The 13,426-nt window shown below is 39.8% G+C and overlaps 1 protein-coding gene across 1 annotated transcript in view; it reads left to right on the forward strand.

Annotated features, from left to right (window-relative positions):
- ACPP (acid phosphatase, prostate) overlaps nucleotides 1–9,682 on the forward strand; it is a 46,065-nt gene extending 36,383 nt beyond the window's left edge. Inside the window, exon 11 of the mRNA XM_012664490.1 lies at nucleotides 9,076–9,682. Coding sequence (XP_012519944.1) covers nucleotides 9,076–9,194 — 119 coding nt within the window. The 3' untranslated portion in view covers nucleotides 9,195–9,682. The remainder of the gene's footprint in view (nucleotides 1–9,075) is intronic.
- Nucleotides 9,683–13,426: the final 3,744 nt, after the last annotated feature.

The raw sequence follows: 13,426 nt of genomic DNA on the forward strand, positions 1-13,426 counted from the left end.
TTGACATATGCAGTATGAATACATACTGCAGTTCTTGGATTATGTACATCATAGCAAAGAACTCATCTGATGAGAGTAAGATACTGAGCCGCGACACATCAGAGGTGAGAGCACTGCACGATGGAGTTTCTCTTGAAGCTCTGATGGTAAGAGATATTGAATCTAGAGTTGATTTAAGAGAGGAAAACACATCAAACTGGAACAAAATTAGACATGTAACAATGTTCTAAGTACCTCCAAGTTCAAAATTTAATGGAACGTTGAGAACGTGGTTCTGAAATCTGTTCAAGGAACAAAAGGAACGTGTAAGGCTTTGATTCTGGTATCTTCAGAAAACCTAAGCAAAAACACAGGGTGTCCTGCTGAAACTGCTCACTGTGCAAGAAGAAATCATATTTGAATGATACTCTTTACGGTCCTATAGATTTGCCATGTGGCAGATGCAACACATCAAGAGAACACGGTGCTGTATTACCATTACGGGTAAAGATGAGATAGTGTCTACTGGACGCCAAACTCTAGAGCAAAACCATCCCCTCTCCTGGTTGGTTCACGGAATGACCAATACAAGACATCGATTGATATGCTTCTATGTGTTATTTCTTTCCCAAGTAAACATTTGTCCTTGGGGACATCATCCATGCTTGTAACTTTCTTCTAGCAGTGAGCCAAATGTAAAATAGTGAATAAAGTCATTACGAGGAAGCTCAAAAACATTACTTAAACTATGAAAAACATGTGTGTGTGCTTAATTAGAATAAAATTCCTGCAGGCAGATTTCAGGGGCTCTCTTTTGGGGGATTTTGTTTTAATGTAACAGGAGGGAAAATATTAATATAAAGTAAAAATATCTGACTGGCTTAAATGAACATTTTACACTAAAAATTAGTTTGGACTTTGCTTCTTCAGATAAAGGCTAAACTGTGGATGGCTCTTCCTCATCTGTTTAAGATGGAACTTGCTAAGAAAACGCCCTCAGGAAGTGCACAGTGTACTCGGGAAGTAAAGTGATACATGCGGCATTACACAAAATGACAAGGGTTGTGTCTTATGACTACACTGCTTGGAATGGAAACAAGAGTTATCCAGATTCGGAGGAAGTAAGGAGGGTCAGGGAAGCTTTCTGCAGGAGGTAGCAACTGCACCCTGTGAAGTCAGCTTCGATGGAGGTTTCTAATTGTGTGGGACAAAGTATTTGAAAGGCATTCATCAAATGTCCTGGTGGCTTGAAGCTGGAAAGGACAGGGGAGTTACCCGGCAGAAGATTCAGGATCTGAAGAGTTTTCCACAGGTCTCATTCAAGGAGGCATTTCTAAAAAGACAAAATATCAGCTCCACGAGAACAAGGATTTTATCTGATGTGTGGTCTGCTCTATCTGTCCTCAGTACCTAAAAGTGCCTGTACCAGGCATGGATTGGTGCTCAATAAATATTTGCTCAATTAATGTATAAATTAGTTACCTTTCCTCCCTGAACTTATTCTTCTCTCTCTTGATTAGCAGCAATACCCTGTAACCTAGGAAGCATTTTTCCCACCTTCTCCTCCAGTCCCTGTGGTCTCTCACCTTTTCTTGTCAAGTCTACCTGCAGTATGTTTGTAGCATTCTTTTCCTCAAAACATCAGTATCAAAAATTCATTGTCTAAGTAGAGTGAGGTATGATTAAGCAGCAAAACATGTTCATAAAAAGAAAACATAGGAGTTGGCGTTCTGTAGCCAGCTCATACAGATCTTGAGAGTGGAATGTACACATCTCTTCCCAACCATGAGTTCAGCAACCTCACTTTGGCAGCTTGAGGTTGGTCATGGCAGGAGTATTTTTACCAAAGAAATCAGCAAAGGCTACAGATTAGAAGTGTTTTATGTTTTGTTTGTTTTGTTTTTTTGATCCAGTTTACCAGCACACTGCTGGTTTTAGCTCATAGAAAGCTTGTTAAGAGTCTCTGACATAAGGTGGCCCCTAGCAAAGTAAGTTCAATATTTGAACTTCTTTAAGTAAAAGGGAATAGATTTGTTCAATCACTCTTAAAGAGCGATGCTAGGAGCAGCAGGTAAAAATTTGAGGAAGACAGATGATCCTTAAGTGTTGGGAAATTCCTGAGATGGGACGTGCCCACTGGGCTGGGTGACTACTTGCCTTGGCAGAGTTGCTATAAAGCAGTTCAAAGCATGGAAGGTTATAGGGGTCGAATGACTCCTCAGCAGGGCTATCAAATTTGGCAAAGAAAGGTATGGATGTCCAACTAAATTTGACAAATAGCGCTAACTGCTGAACTTTTATAATTCATTGGAAAAAAACAGAATACAGGACAGGGTGTTCTGAGAAAGCCAGTTCAGGAAGCAGGACGAAATCATTAAATACAGGACACGCCCTACATATACAAGTTGCCCGACATCCCTACTTCTTGGGATATTTCCACCCATAAAATTCTACCCATAACTATAATCCGTGTTTTTAGCTAGTACTAGTAGGCCCACTTACCCAGACCATATCAATTAAATTAACCAGAGTCTTTGCTGGAAAATCCGTAAGTCTAAGTTTCATATTGTGTTACTTGAAAATAATAAAAATTTGTTTTTAAAAAAAGCTTCTTTAATTTCAAAACTTTACTAAGACAATCAGACTTTCTTCACTAGTGCTCTCCCACCTCCTACGTCAACATATAACTCTAGTTATTTCACAAGAGGGAGATTTACTGTTGGGAATTCCAGTTTCCTCTCAGTATCTTTGTAAAGCCGAGAATCTATGGTACATACACACATGCCCAAGATTCAACCATGAGCTTCTTAAAATTTTTTCCTCTTTAAATCATCAGCCAGTAGATAATGCCTGGTGCTTTCCAGTAGTATTTGCTAATTGAATAAATGTTCAGCCCTCCGTCCCTAGCCTGACTTTCTCATGGCTGGGCCCAGATGTCAGAAGCCTAGAACTCAGTTCACACATAGGGGAGAGGAGCAACGAATGAGCCTCAAAAGTGACTGCACTCTACGGCCCCAGCTGTTGGCCATACGTACACATGAACACACCAACATGCCGTGTTATTTGACCTGTGTTTTCAGCACAGTTGCCTTTCATGCTATTGTTCCTCCATTGCTGTTAGGAGCCCCTGTTCAATGATATCCCATCCAGCACCACCACCCCCCGCCCAAGAGATGAGGCCACCTGATTGTACCACCATTTTCCTCATTTTTGTTGCCATTAACATCAGTTTCCCAGGAAATATCTTACCGTTTGCTAAAGACATTAGGAACTTGCCTTGGCATGTGCCAGTTTGCTCCTCACTCTCACGGCTTCCCTTAACCTAGGCGGTTCTGACAGCCATGATGCTGACCTTCCCATACCCTGCCCACCATACCAGTACAACCCTAGACTTTTCAAACTATGGATGTTGAAACTTCTATTCCATTCTCAGCTGGGTCTTTCAATACCACTTGGTAAATGTGGTCACCTTTATTGGACCCTTTTCCAACTCTCTACAAGAAGGCCTTTTTATTTTTCCCAAACTTCTGATTCCATTTTATCTTCTTGATTCTTATAAGCAAGACAATCCATTGATAACTCTTTTAAGTTCTCTTCTCACTGCCTCAAAATATCTCAGTAGCTTTAACTTTCTTCTGCTGCTGTCCCCCAGGAAAACCTGTCTGTGCTTGAGTGGACCGCGTCTTCTCGCTGTGCATATGATCCCACCCCGACAGTCTCCTCGGGGCCTCGCTGAATCTGTTAGCTTCATTTTCTTCCTCGGCCCTAGCTCCTTCCTTTCTACTATGAAAATGTCCAAATATCCTCTCATCAAAACACCTTGAAGTGCCTGTTCCATCTCACTCTCTTCAATACTAATTTTCTTAAACTAATGATTTACATTCTCTAGCACTATTTTCTCATCTCCTTCTCCTTAACTATTCTGTAAAATTACATCCCTTTTTAAAGTTATCAGTGTCTAATTCAGTGGCCTCTTTTTCTTTCCTTATAAAGCAGGGGTGAAGACCCCTGCTTTCCAGAGAAGAAAGCTGAAACTTAGAGAATAACACGCTATGAGTAGTAGGATCAGGATTCAAACCTAACACTCTCCAACACCAGATTTCTACCATAGCATGTTCCCCTCTCATTCCACACTGTCTTATGAACTATTCCCTTAGGGTGACTTCCAAAAATAAGATTAGTGGGTCAAGGTATGTGACTATTTAATGAAAATAGATATTTATTGAGTACCTATTATGTACCCAATATGTACCTATGTCCCAGGCATTAAGTTTGCTGAGGAAACAGCAGCAGACAAGAGGGCTGTCCCCATGTGACTTATAGACCTTGGAGGGTAAGGAGGAGAGGACAAGGACAAGGTGATAAAGAATTAAACCAGCCCCAACAGCCTAGGGCTGTTAGTGAGTCCTGTGATGAAGGACATACGGGTAACAATAAGAACACACAGCAGAGGCAATTAGCCCAAGCCTAAGGGGCCAGAGAAGGCTTCTCAGAGGAGTGATGTTTAAACCAAAATCTGAAGGAGAAAAGGAATTAACCGGGTAAACAGGTGAGGAGAGAGGAGGATGTTACACTCAAAAGAGGAGAAAGTATAAAGGCCAAGAGGCTAAAGATAGCATAGGGCATTTCGGAACTGGGAGAAGTCTGGTGAGTGTGCAGAGTGTGGGGACTAGGGGGCAGGAATCATGTGATTCATAGGTCAAGCTGAGTAGCTGTGGTCATTACAAGGGTTTAGGCAGAGGACAGATACTGCAATTGGCTTCTTGTTTTAGGAAGATTCTTTGGCTTCAATGGGCAGAATGGATTGGAGAAGAGTGAGACTGGAGGCAGGGAGAACAGTTAGGAGGCTGTCATGATACTCCAAGGACTAGGGAGCGTGAAAGAGAAAATCATACTATTCAAAAGGTGAAGAGAGTAGGATAGACAGGACTTGAGGATTAATGGCAAGAGGGAGAGGCCTTTGATGCATATTGCCAAAGTGGTTTTCAAAAAAGTAGTGCCAATTTACACTGCCTTCAGCAACTTTTGTGTATCCTCATGCAGGACACCTTTGCAGTACCTGTATTGGATGTCCTCGTAGTAAGATACAATTGATCACACTTTCTTTTCTCAGCTTTGCTCTGCCAAACTCCTAAAATTTTTTGCAGTCCAAGGGAGCATACAATTTAAAAATAAATTATATCGGATAGAGAGCGCAGGCGTGCACACAAGACAGCCTTGTCTTGTCTTTGTTCTCAGGCTCCTCATTCTAGACTCCCCGTGAGCCAGTATACCCAGGCCTCTGTCATCTACATCTGCAATCTTTGTTTCCACATCTAATCACAGAATTCTTGACCTGTTTCCCAGCTGCCTACAGATCATCTCTATCAGGACAATAACCCATCTCAATCCCACATTGGAAACAAAATTTATTATTTTTTTCTAGTCCAATCCTTTTCGTGTCCCAAACTCAATTCCTCTTCTCAGTCACCCAAAGAGGAACCCATGAGATTGCCTTGACTGTAACTTCTCCCTTATCAACATATTTAGCCAGTTACCAAAGCCTGTTAATTCTACTTCAGGAACATCTCTTGAATTCCCTCATCTGCATTCCCAGGGCCGCAGCTCCAGCTCTGAGCCCTCAGTATCTTATCCACGGTATTCAATAGCTCCCTACCAGGCCTACCATACCACCATCCTATCTTTTCCACAGTTATTTTTTTAAAAAACACAGATTGGGCCTTGTCATTTCTTTGTGTAATAATTGCTGAGAGCTTCCATTGGCCCCATGTCAAACCAGACACTCTAAAAACTGGGCCCCAGTCTGCACATTTGGTCTTACCTCCCTGAAGCCTATGCTCTGGCGACGTGTAACTGCTCACTATTTCCCAAACATCCCCTTGTGCAACTGCAACTCCTTTCGTCTCGTCGCAAAATCCTACTCACCTTGCAGGCCAGCTCAAATTTCAGAATACTTTCCAAACTCTTTCTCTCCCAAATAGAATACACTCTGTTGATTGCAACTTTCTCTTTGTTCCAATGGCATATCTTTTATGCCTCCATTTTAGTATTTATCACATTATCTCAAAAGTGCCTATCTTGTTCTCCCACTAGACATTGAGCTCCTTAAGAGCAGAGATGATGGAACCTCAGTACTCAGCACAGCCTACCTGGCACATGATGTGTGCTCACTGCATGTCTAGGAAGGAAAGAAGGAAGGATAGACAGCAGGGAAGCATATCCCATGGGACTACTATGATAATAAGGCAAATAAAAATAACTGAAAATAAATTTCTAAATACAAAAAGTCAGCCATGAAAATAGATTTTTAAGACTAATTATTATCTACCTTCTGCCCTCATTTCCATTTAGTCCTTTCTTTCCTTCCTCAGTTTCATTTAGTTCCCTCCAACTTATATTAACTCCATCTCCATTATTTCTAATAGCACTATCCCTCAGGGTATAACTTTATTAATAATCACCTTCTCGTGATGCTAAGAAGCATCCTGGCATCAAGAGAAAAACACTGGACTAAGAGTTGGGAACCTGTAAGTTCTAAGTCATTAACTTTTTGTACAGATATATATTTTATATATATACATATATGTGCCAGATATTGTTCTAAGTGCTTGGGATACATTCCTGAGCTAAAAAGAAAAAGGTTCCTGCCTTCATGTAGCTTATATCCCATTAGAAGGAGAGAGGGAAAGATAACAAATAATAAACATAATAATTAAGTGCTTTGGAAGATGAGGATCACAAGGGCCAAGTTGAGGTGGAAGTGGGGGAGAGTGTACAAATTGCACTTTTAAATGGGAAGGCTTCATTGAGAAGATGAGTTTCAAGCAAAGAAAGTAAGGGAGCAACCTAATCCAGGGATGTATGGGAAGAGCATTCGGGCAATGGTAACAGCTATAGCAAAGTCACTAAGGCAGAGAGTGCTTGGCACGTTTGAAGAACTGCAGAAGGGCTGTGTAGCCAGAAGAGAGGGAGTGAAAGGAGAGTGGTAGGAGAAGAAATCCGAGGGGTTAACACATTAACTGCTGTGTGAGTTGTGTTTAACTCACGCTAGTTTTGACCCCGGGGCCTTGTGAAGCATATGTAACTCACACCTCTCTACTTTGGGAGTCGCATGAACTATTTTTCAATTTGCATATAACTCACACAGAGAAAACAATAAAAAATAACATTTTTCATTAAATTATAGAGGATCATTTTGTTTTCAAAGTTTTTATTCTGTTTTTTGCAATAAAACACTGTGGCCCCAAGGAAAAAAAATTTTTTTTAGTGTATCAGTCAATATGTTACTAGGGGCCAGATGCTGTAGAGCCTTATAAAATCAGGACATTAGCTTTTATTCTTATTGAGATGAGCATTTATTGCAGACTTTGTTTTTAAGCAGAGAAGTGACATGATCTGACTTGAAGTCCTTTGGCTGCTGTGTTGAAAATAGAATGTAAAGGAGAAGGGATAGAACCTAGGGAGCAAGTCATCAGGCCATTGTAGTGATCCTGGCAACAGATGACAGTGGCTCAAGGAAAGGTGGTGGCAGAGAAGAGGAAAAGTCATCAGTTTGGGAATATATTTTTTGGCAGAACTAACAGGATTTCCTGACAGATTAGATATAAGGTGTGAGAGAAAGAAAGGAGTCAAGGAAGACTCTGAGGGATTTGTCCTGAGCCAACAGAAGAAGGGAGTTTCCATCAACTGAGATGGGGGAAGAGTGTGAGGAGGACAGATTTGGTGTGAGGGGAAGAATGGAAGGATTGGGAGTTCGGTTTTAGACTTGTTGAGACTGAAATACCTACTATATGTCTAAAGGAATATGTCAAGTACGCAGCTGGATATAAGAGTCTTGAGTTTGAGATAGAGGTCAGGGCTGAAGATTTAAACTTAGAAGTCATTAGTGAATTGATGATTTTTAAAATCATAAACCTGATAAGATCCCATGTATTCGAAGACCACTACAATTATCTGCTTAACCTTAACCAAATTATCTAATCTCTCTGCTTCTTATTTTCCTCATTCTAAGGACGATAATGTTAGGCCAAACCAGTGATTTTCACCTGTGTTCAATGAATCACGAGGGTTCTATAGAAAGAGATGACAGGATCAGAGACATGCTTGCTCTCCCACTGCCTAAGCCAACAAGCAGCCCTATATTTTCATGAGGAAAAGATACACCTTTAGAGACGGTACAAACTGGTATTTATGATGGGTATACTACAGTAGACTGGGGTGTGTGTGTAATAGAGTAACTTTCCAGATGAAGTAATGAATTAGCATCTCATACAAAAATGACCCCATATATCTGCTTCATGACTGGTCAGCTATTAAAGGGATATGTGTATCTGGGAAGCTGAGGTGGAGGATTGCTTGAGGTCAGGAGTTCAAGACCAGCCTGAGCATGAGCAAGATCCTGTCTTTACAAAAAAAAATAGAAAAATTAGCTGGGCTTGTGCCTATAGTCCCAGCTACTTGGGAGGCTGAGGCAGGAGGATTGCTGGAGCCCAGGAGTTGGAGGTTGCAGTGAGCTATGATGATGTCATTGCACTCTAGCTGGAGCAACAAAGTGAGACTCTCAAAAAAAAATAGCAGGGGGCGGGGAATGTGTAGATATTAGCAATAGTACACAGTTATGCTAAAAATGTTTGCCATAGTCAACATATGTTCAAGGTTGCCTCTCTAAAACATATTTACCTGAAAATCAAATTGAAAAATTGAAAGATTCCATTTCTTTTAGATCTAATTGATTGCAGTTGAGTGTTCAGAATTTCCTTTGACCCTGAGACCATGAACAATTGTTAATTTAACCTTAGAAACATGCATAAAGTTAGTGCTAAAAGAGGACCTTAAAAATACTCCAATTACCCTCCCTTAATAGTGGGGAGCTAAGGCCAAAGGGTCAAAGGTCATGCTAGAACTGGAACCTAGGTCCTTTCCTGACTCCTAATCCTGTGCTTTTTTTTTTTTTTTTACCACACTATGCTGATTTCAAGGCTACTTCAGAAGCTTCTCTGAAATTTGCAATTAAGGCAGAAATCAACACTCATGTGTTATCTTCATATTTTCCTAACATATTAACTTTACATTAATACTTTTCCTATTTTTCCACAGTTCTAAAGATTGTCCTTGCCATTGCCTTTTGCCTGGTATCTGGTGTCTTGGTGGTGTTGCTGTTTATGCTTATTCGCCATGGGCCCTGCTGGCAGAGAGACTCCTATCGGAATATCTGAACAGATGGCTGAACAAGAGGGGACAAGCCAGTCCAACTTCACTGCTCAGTGATGCAGCATCTGAAGGACAGAATTTTGCCATGTGGGCATTACCCTACCCACACCCTTCCTTCAGAACCTACCCGGAGGAGGGTCTGAACTCACAACGACCCATGGATAGCTGCTGGACTGACAGATGAATGAACACCCAGGCTACTTAGTTAGGTCTTCTCATCATTGCATGATAGTGCAGGCTGCTCATTTGGCTAGAAAGAGGTGCTTCTGCAGAGGATAGTTGTATTCTCTGACACAGATGTCTAGAGAGAAATAAGAAGACAAATTCCAGCCAGCTTTTGTCTGCAAAGAGCAAAGGGTAAGAAGGTAGACAAAGACATAGATTAGAGAAAACTGGATAATGGAGAAAGTTATATTGAAAGTAGTATTATACAGGATGATTCTTAAAAAATAAGACCCAATCAGAAATTATAAACTTTTCCCTTAGCTATTAAGTAGATTTAATACACACACACACACACACACACACACACACACCCCTGAAAAGAAATTCCTACCCAGTGTTTGATAGCTAACAGATTTCTGTGTGTGTGTGTCTGTATACTAACACACGTGTGTACACATATCCATATTTAAATACCTTCAGGAGATGTATTTAATTCTCAGAAACTGTAGTATCAGCCACTTTAGATGTGACTCAGGTAACTTTCCCGCAATTTCTATAGTGAGAATAACTGGAAAATCCACATAACCATAGACCTTTTTTACCTCCACTATCACAGCTAAATATTTATACAGTTTTGATTTCTTTCTGTCATTTTAAAATTGTAAGATCTTACTTTGATAAATGCTATTCATGGCCATGATGACACGATAATGTATTTTAATTGCCACAAATAGGTCTGAATTTTACAAGTGCTGAGGTAGAAAGAAAAGTGGACGGAGGGTTGGCTACTCACTGCCCCAGCTCTGCACTGGCATTGGGCACACGACTTGGGACACATTCTTTTCTAGCTTAAACTTTGGTTTCCTAATCTAAAAATGAAGAATCTGGATTAGATGAACATAGAAGTCACATCTAGTTCTCAGGTTCTGTGAACAATTTTTTTCCATTTTATGCTATGGATGAGTCATTGCCCAAGCAAATGCTGTCGTGGATGGTACCGTGGTGATAAGCCTGAAATTTACTCCACACGATTTTATTCTGCTCTGAACCCCTAACCATCCAGTCGGTGGGAAATTCAATCTCACTCCTCAGTAGGTTTCTCCACCTCCTCAGGTTCTACTAAAGGTCCCAGAGTGTACCTGGTGGGAGGAGTCAAAGAAGGGTCCTCTAGGCTTTTGTCCACACTGGTCTCTGATAAATTCACTGTCCAGGCCCACACAGTCTTCTGAAGGTAGGCAGAGGACATCTGCACCATGGCTCGCAAGAACATACTCTTGGAGTTTAGCAGCCTGGGACTGTGCAGTCCTGGGGTGATGATACCTTTGCTCAGCATGGAACTCCTCCCCCAATGCCCCCAGAACCCCACTCCATCTCTTAGTATGAGGAATCTTCCTCTCCCCTTGGGTCCCACAACTTCCACCTAGTAAACATCAAGCACTTACCTCTATCACCCCTCCTTTCTATATGATTCTCACTGAGCCAAGACTGTTGCAAACAAAAGACTGAGAAGAAGTTGTCTTCTCTTGCCTGGCAGCTTCTGCTTCCTGCTGCAACACAAAAGCCACCTAGGCAAAAATAAAATTAAAAAAACAAAACACAACATAACAAACAAGATCTGGCTAAATTCTTAGCTTAGGAAAGGGAAAAAAAAAAAACCATCTATGGCAGCAAGAATAAAGGAGAAATTACTGTCTTGTTAAAGTAGCCAGGGATATTAGTACACAGGCTACAATATCTTATGCTAATAAATGATGAAACTTTAGAAGTATAGACAGAACCACAAGTCATAGTTTGTCTCAACAAACTGGATGGAGTTATTGCTAATCACTGACCAAGATGCCAAATCATCCACCCCTAATGTAATTATTAATGTGTTTGGCTCCAACACCAACCTTTACGGGGTTGGTAAAGTGTAAAAGTAAAAGCTTTGACAACCCTTTTCCCAGGTCATCTTTATTACTGTCAGTGGCTAAAAAGATCTCTACTTTCTATTGGTTCGGAGAGATTTTTTTAACGTCCCCATTTCTCTTCCTTCTACCATCTCTTTTGATTACTATAAAGAAAGCTCTCATTCCCAACCTAGTTTGTTTCCTCTACCTTCCACAGAGCTACTCTGTCAATAAATACTGTAATTGTTTTTCATACTTCATGGCAGAATGAAAAATCACAAGTGACAAAAGACCTATAACAATACAGTAGAGAGCACAAAGGTACTGTAATGTTTCTCAAGAAATAAAGTAATCATCCAACTTCAACCAAAAAGGATGTAAGTTCTTTCTAATGATAATGGTGACTTTTTCGGAAGGGTCAGGGATGATCAGTCCAGTTGCCATGATAATAAATATTGCTTGAAAGATAATCACAGGAGCTGAGATCACCTCCGCTCCAAAATGTTTCCTCATTTGAACAACTATGGAGGCTTTAAACAGGATTAGTATAAGGCAATAATTACCACATCTATGGAGGGGCTTTCCCTACATAAAAATTACCAGCAATATATAAGCGGGAAAGTACTAAGGACGAGTGTAGGTGAGATATCCCTAGCTAGAATGGCATTGCATAAAGAATTTATTAAGAGGACATGATTATAAAAAGAATAATTTGTGGCTTTAGAAGAGTGCAAGCCTTAGAGGCAAACATTTTACTGGAAGTCATTCTACCAACAAACCTACATTTCTTCTCCCTGAATTCAGTCATGTTTCCTATTCTCCCAATTTCCTGTTGTCTTTCTGTCTTGTTCTAATATTGTTAGCATTGGTTCTTTCTTCATAGCCAGGGAGGTTTCTTGGTAAGTGAAAGCCAAAGCATTACTATTTTCTCTTTTAAAAACTCTCTCTCTTTTCAGAAATCCCATTTGAGCAATAGCGAGTGTGTGCAATATTTTGGTGCTTTAGACCAGGGTGGTCTAATAGAAATAAAATGCAAGCCACAAATGAAAACCACATATGTGATTTTAAATTTTATAATAGCCACATTTTAAAAAGATAAAAATAAAACGATGAAATTAATTCTAATAATAAAATTTATTTAACCCAATGCATTTAATCACTTCAATGTGTAATCGATATTTAAAAAGTGTTAATGGGATACTTACGGAGTTTTTTTTCATACTAAGTATTTAAAATCTGATGTGCATTTTATCCTTGTAGCACATCACGATTCGGAGTAGCCACATTTCAAGTATCAATAGTCATACGTGGCTGATGGCGGCTATATTGGACAGTTCTGCCTAAAATCATTGGATGACAATCTTTTTGAAGCAGAGAGAATGTATTCTTTGTTATAATTTGTAAAATCCACTTTGAAGTTATTGAGAAAAAATAAAAACCATCTTTATTATGTGTCTACATCTCACTATTTTTGTGTGTGGCTAAATTAATGAAAGATTATTCTGAAGTGTTTTATTTGTAAACCTGTTTTAACAACAGCAGCCCAGACGTTTTCCAAAACTCTCCTAAACTAAATGGACTAACTCCTCTTCTAATTAAATGTCTTAAGAAGGAATTTGATAACATGCTTAGAAGGTAAGTACTTGCTAGATTTGGCGTGGGGGGTAACTTTTACAAGTTTAATTGTTCGTGAGGAATCTGTATTCAAAACAAAAATAAACATAATACAGAAGAGGATAAAATAGAAAGTAAAAAGGTCTTCCTGCCCACTTTCGATCACCAGTGGCAATCCTGTGGACAATACCTGATTTTAGTTCTGCTAGTGAGCAGCATTCATTTTATAAAACATATTTTTATTTTCTGAAATTTTCACATCTTTCTCTGCTCTTATAATCCATGGTGTCTTCTTTCTTGTATTCTTTTTTTCATTTTCTTGAAGGAATTTTTTTTAAAGGCTGCATAGAAAGTAAGCTTTCTGATCCTAACTTGTCCAGCCATGTCTACATTTCGCCCTTGAACTTAACTATCAGTTGATTGGATGTATTCAGGTTGAAAATCATTTTCCCCCAAAACTTTGAAGGCAATATTCTTCTGTAATCTGCTTTGTTTTGCTTTTCCTAAATTTTAAAAGGCATTCTCTTTATACTTAGAGTTCTGAAATTTCACCAGAATGTATTTAGGTG

This window comes from Propithecus coquereli, unplaced genomic scaffold, assembly GCF_000956105.1.
Source record: "Propithecus coquereli isolate 6110/MARCELLA unplaced genomic scaffold, Pcoq_1.0 Scaffold12, whole genome shotgun sequence".
Lineage (NCBI taxonomy): Eukaryota > Metazoa > Chordata > Mammalia > Primates > Indriidae > Propithecus > Propithecus coquereli.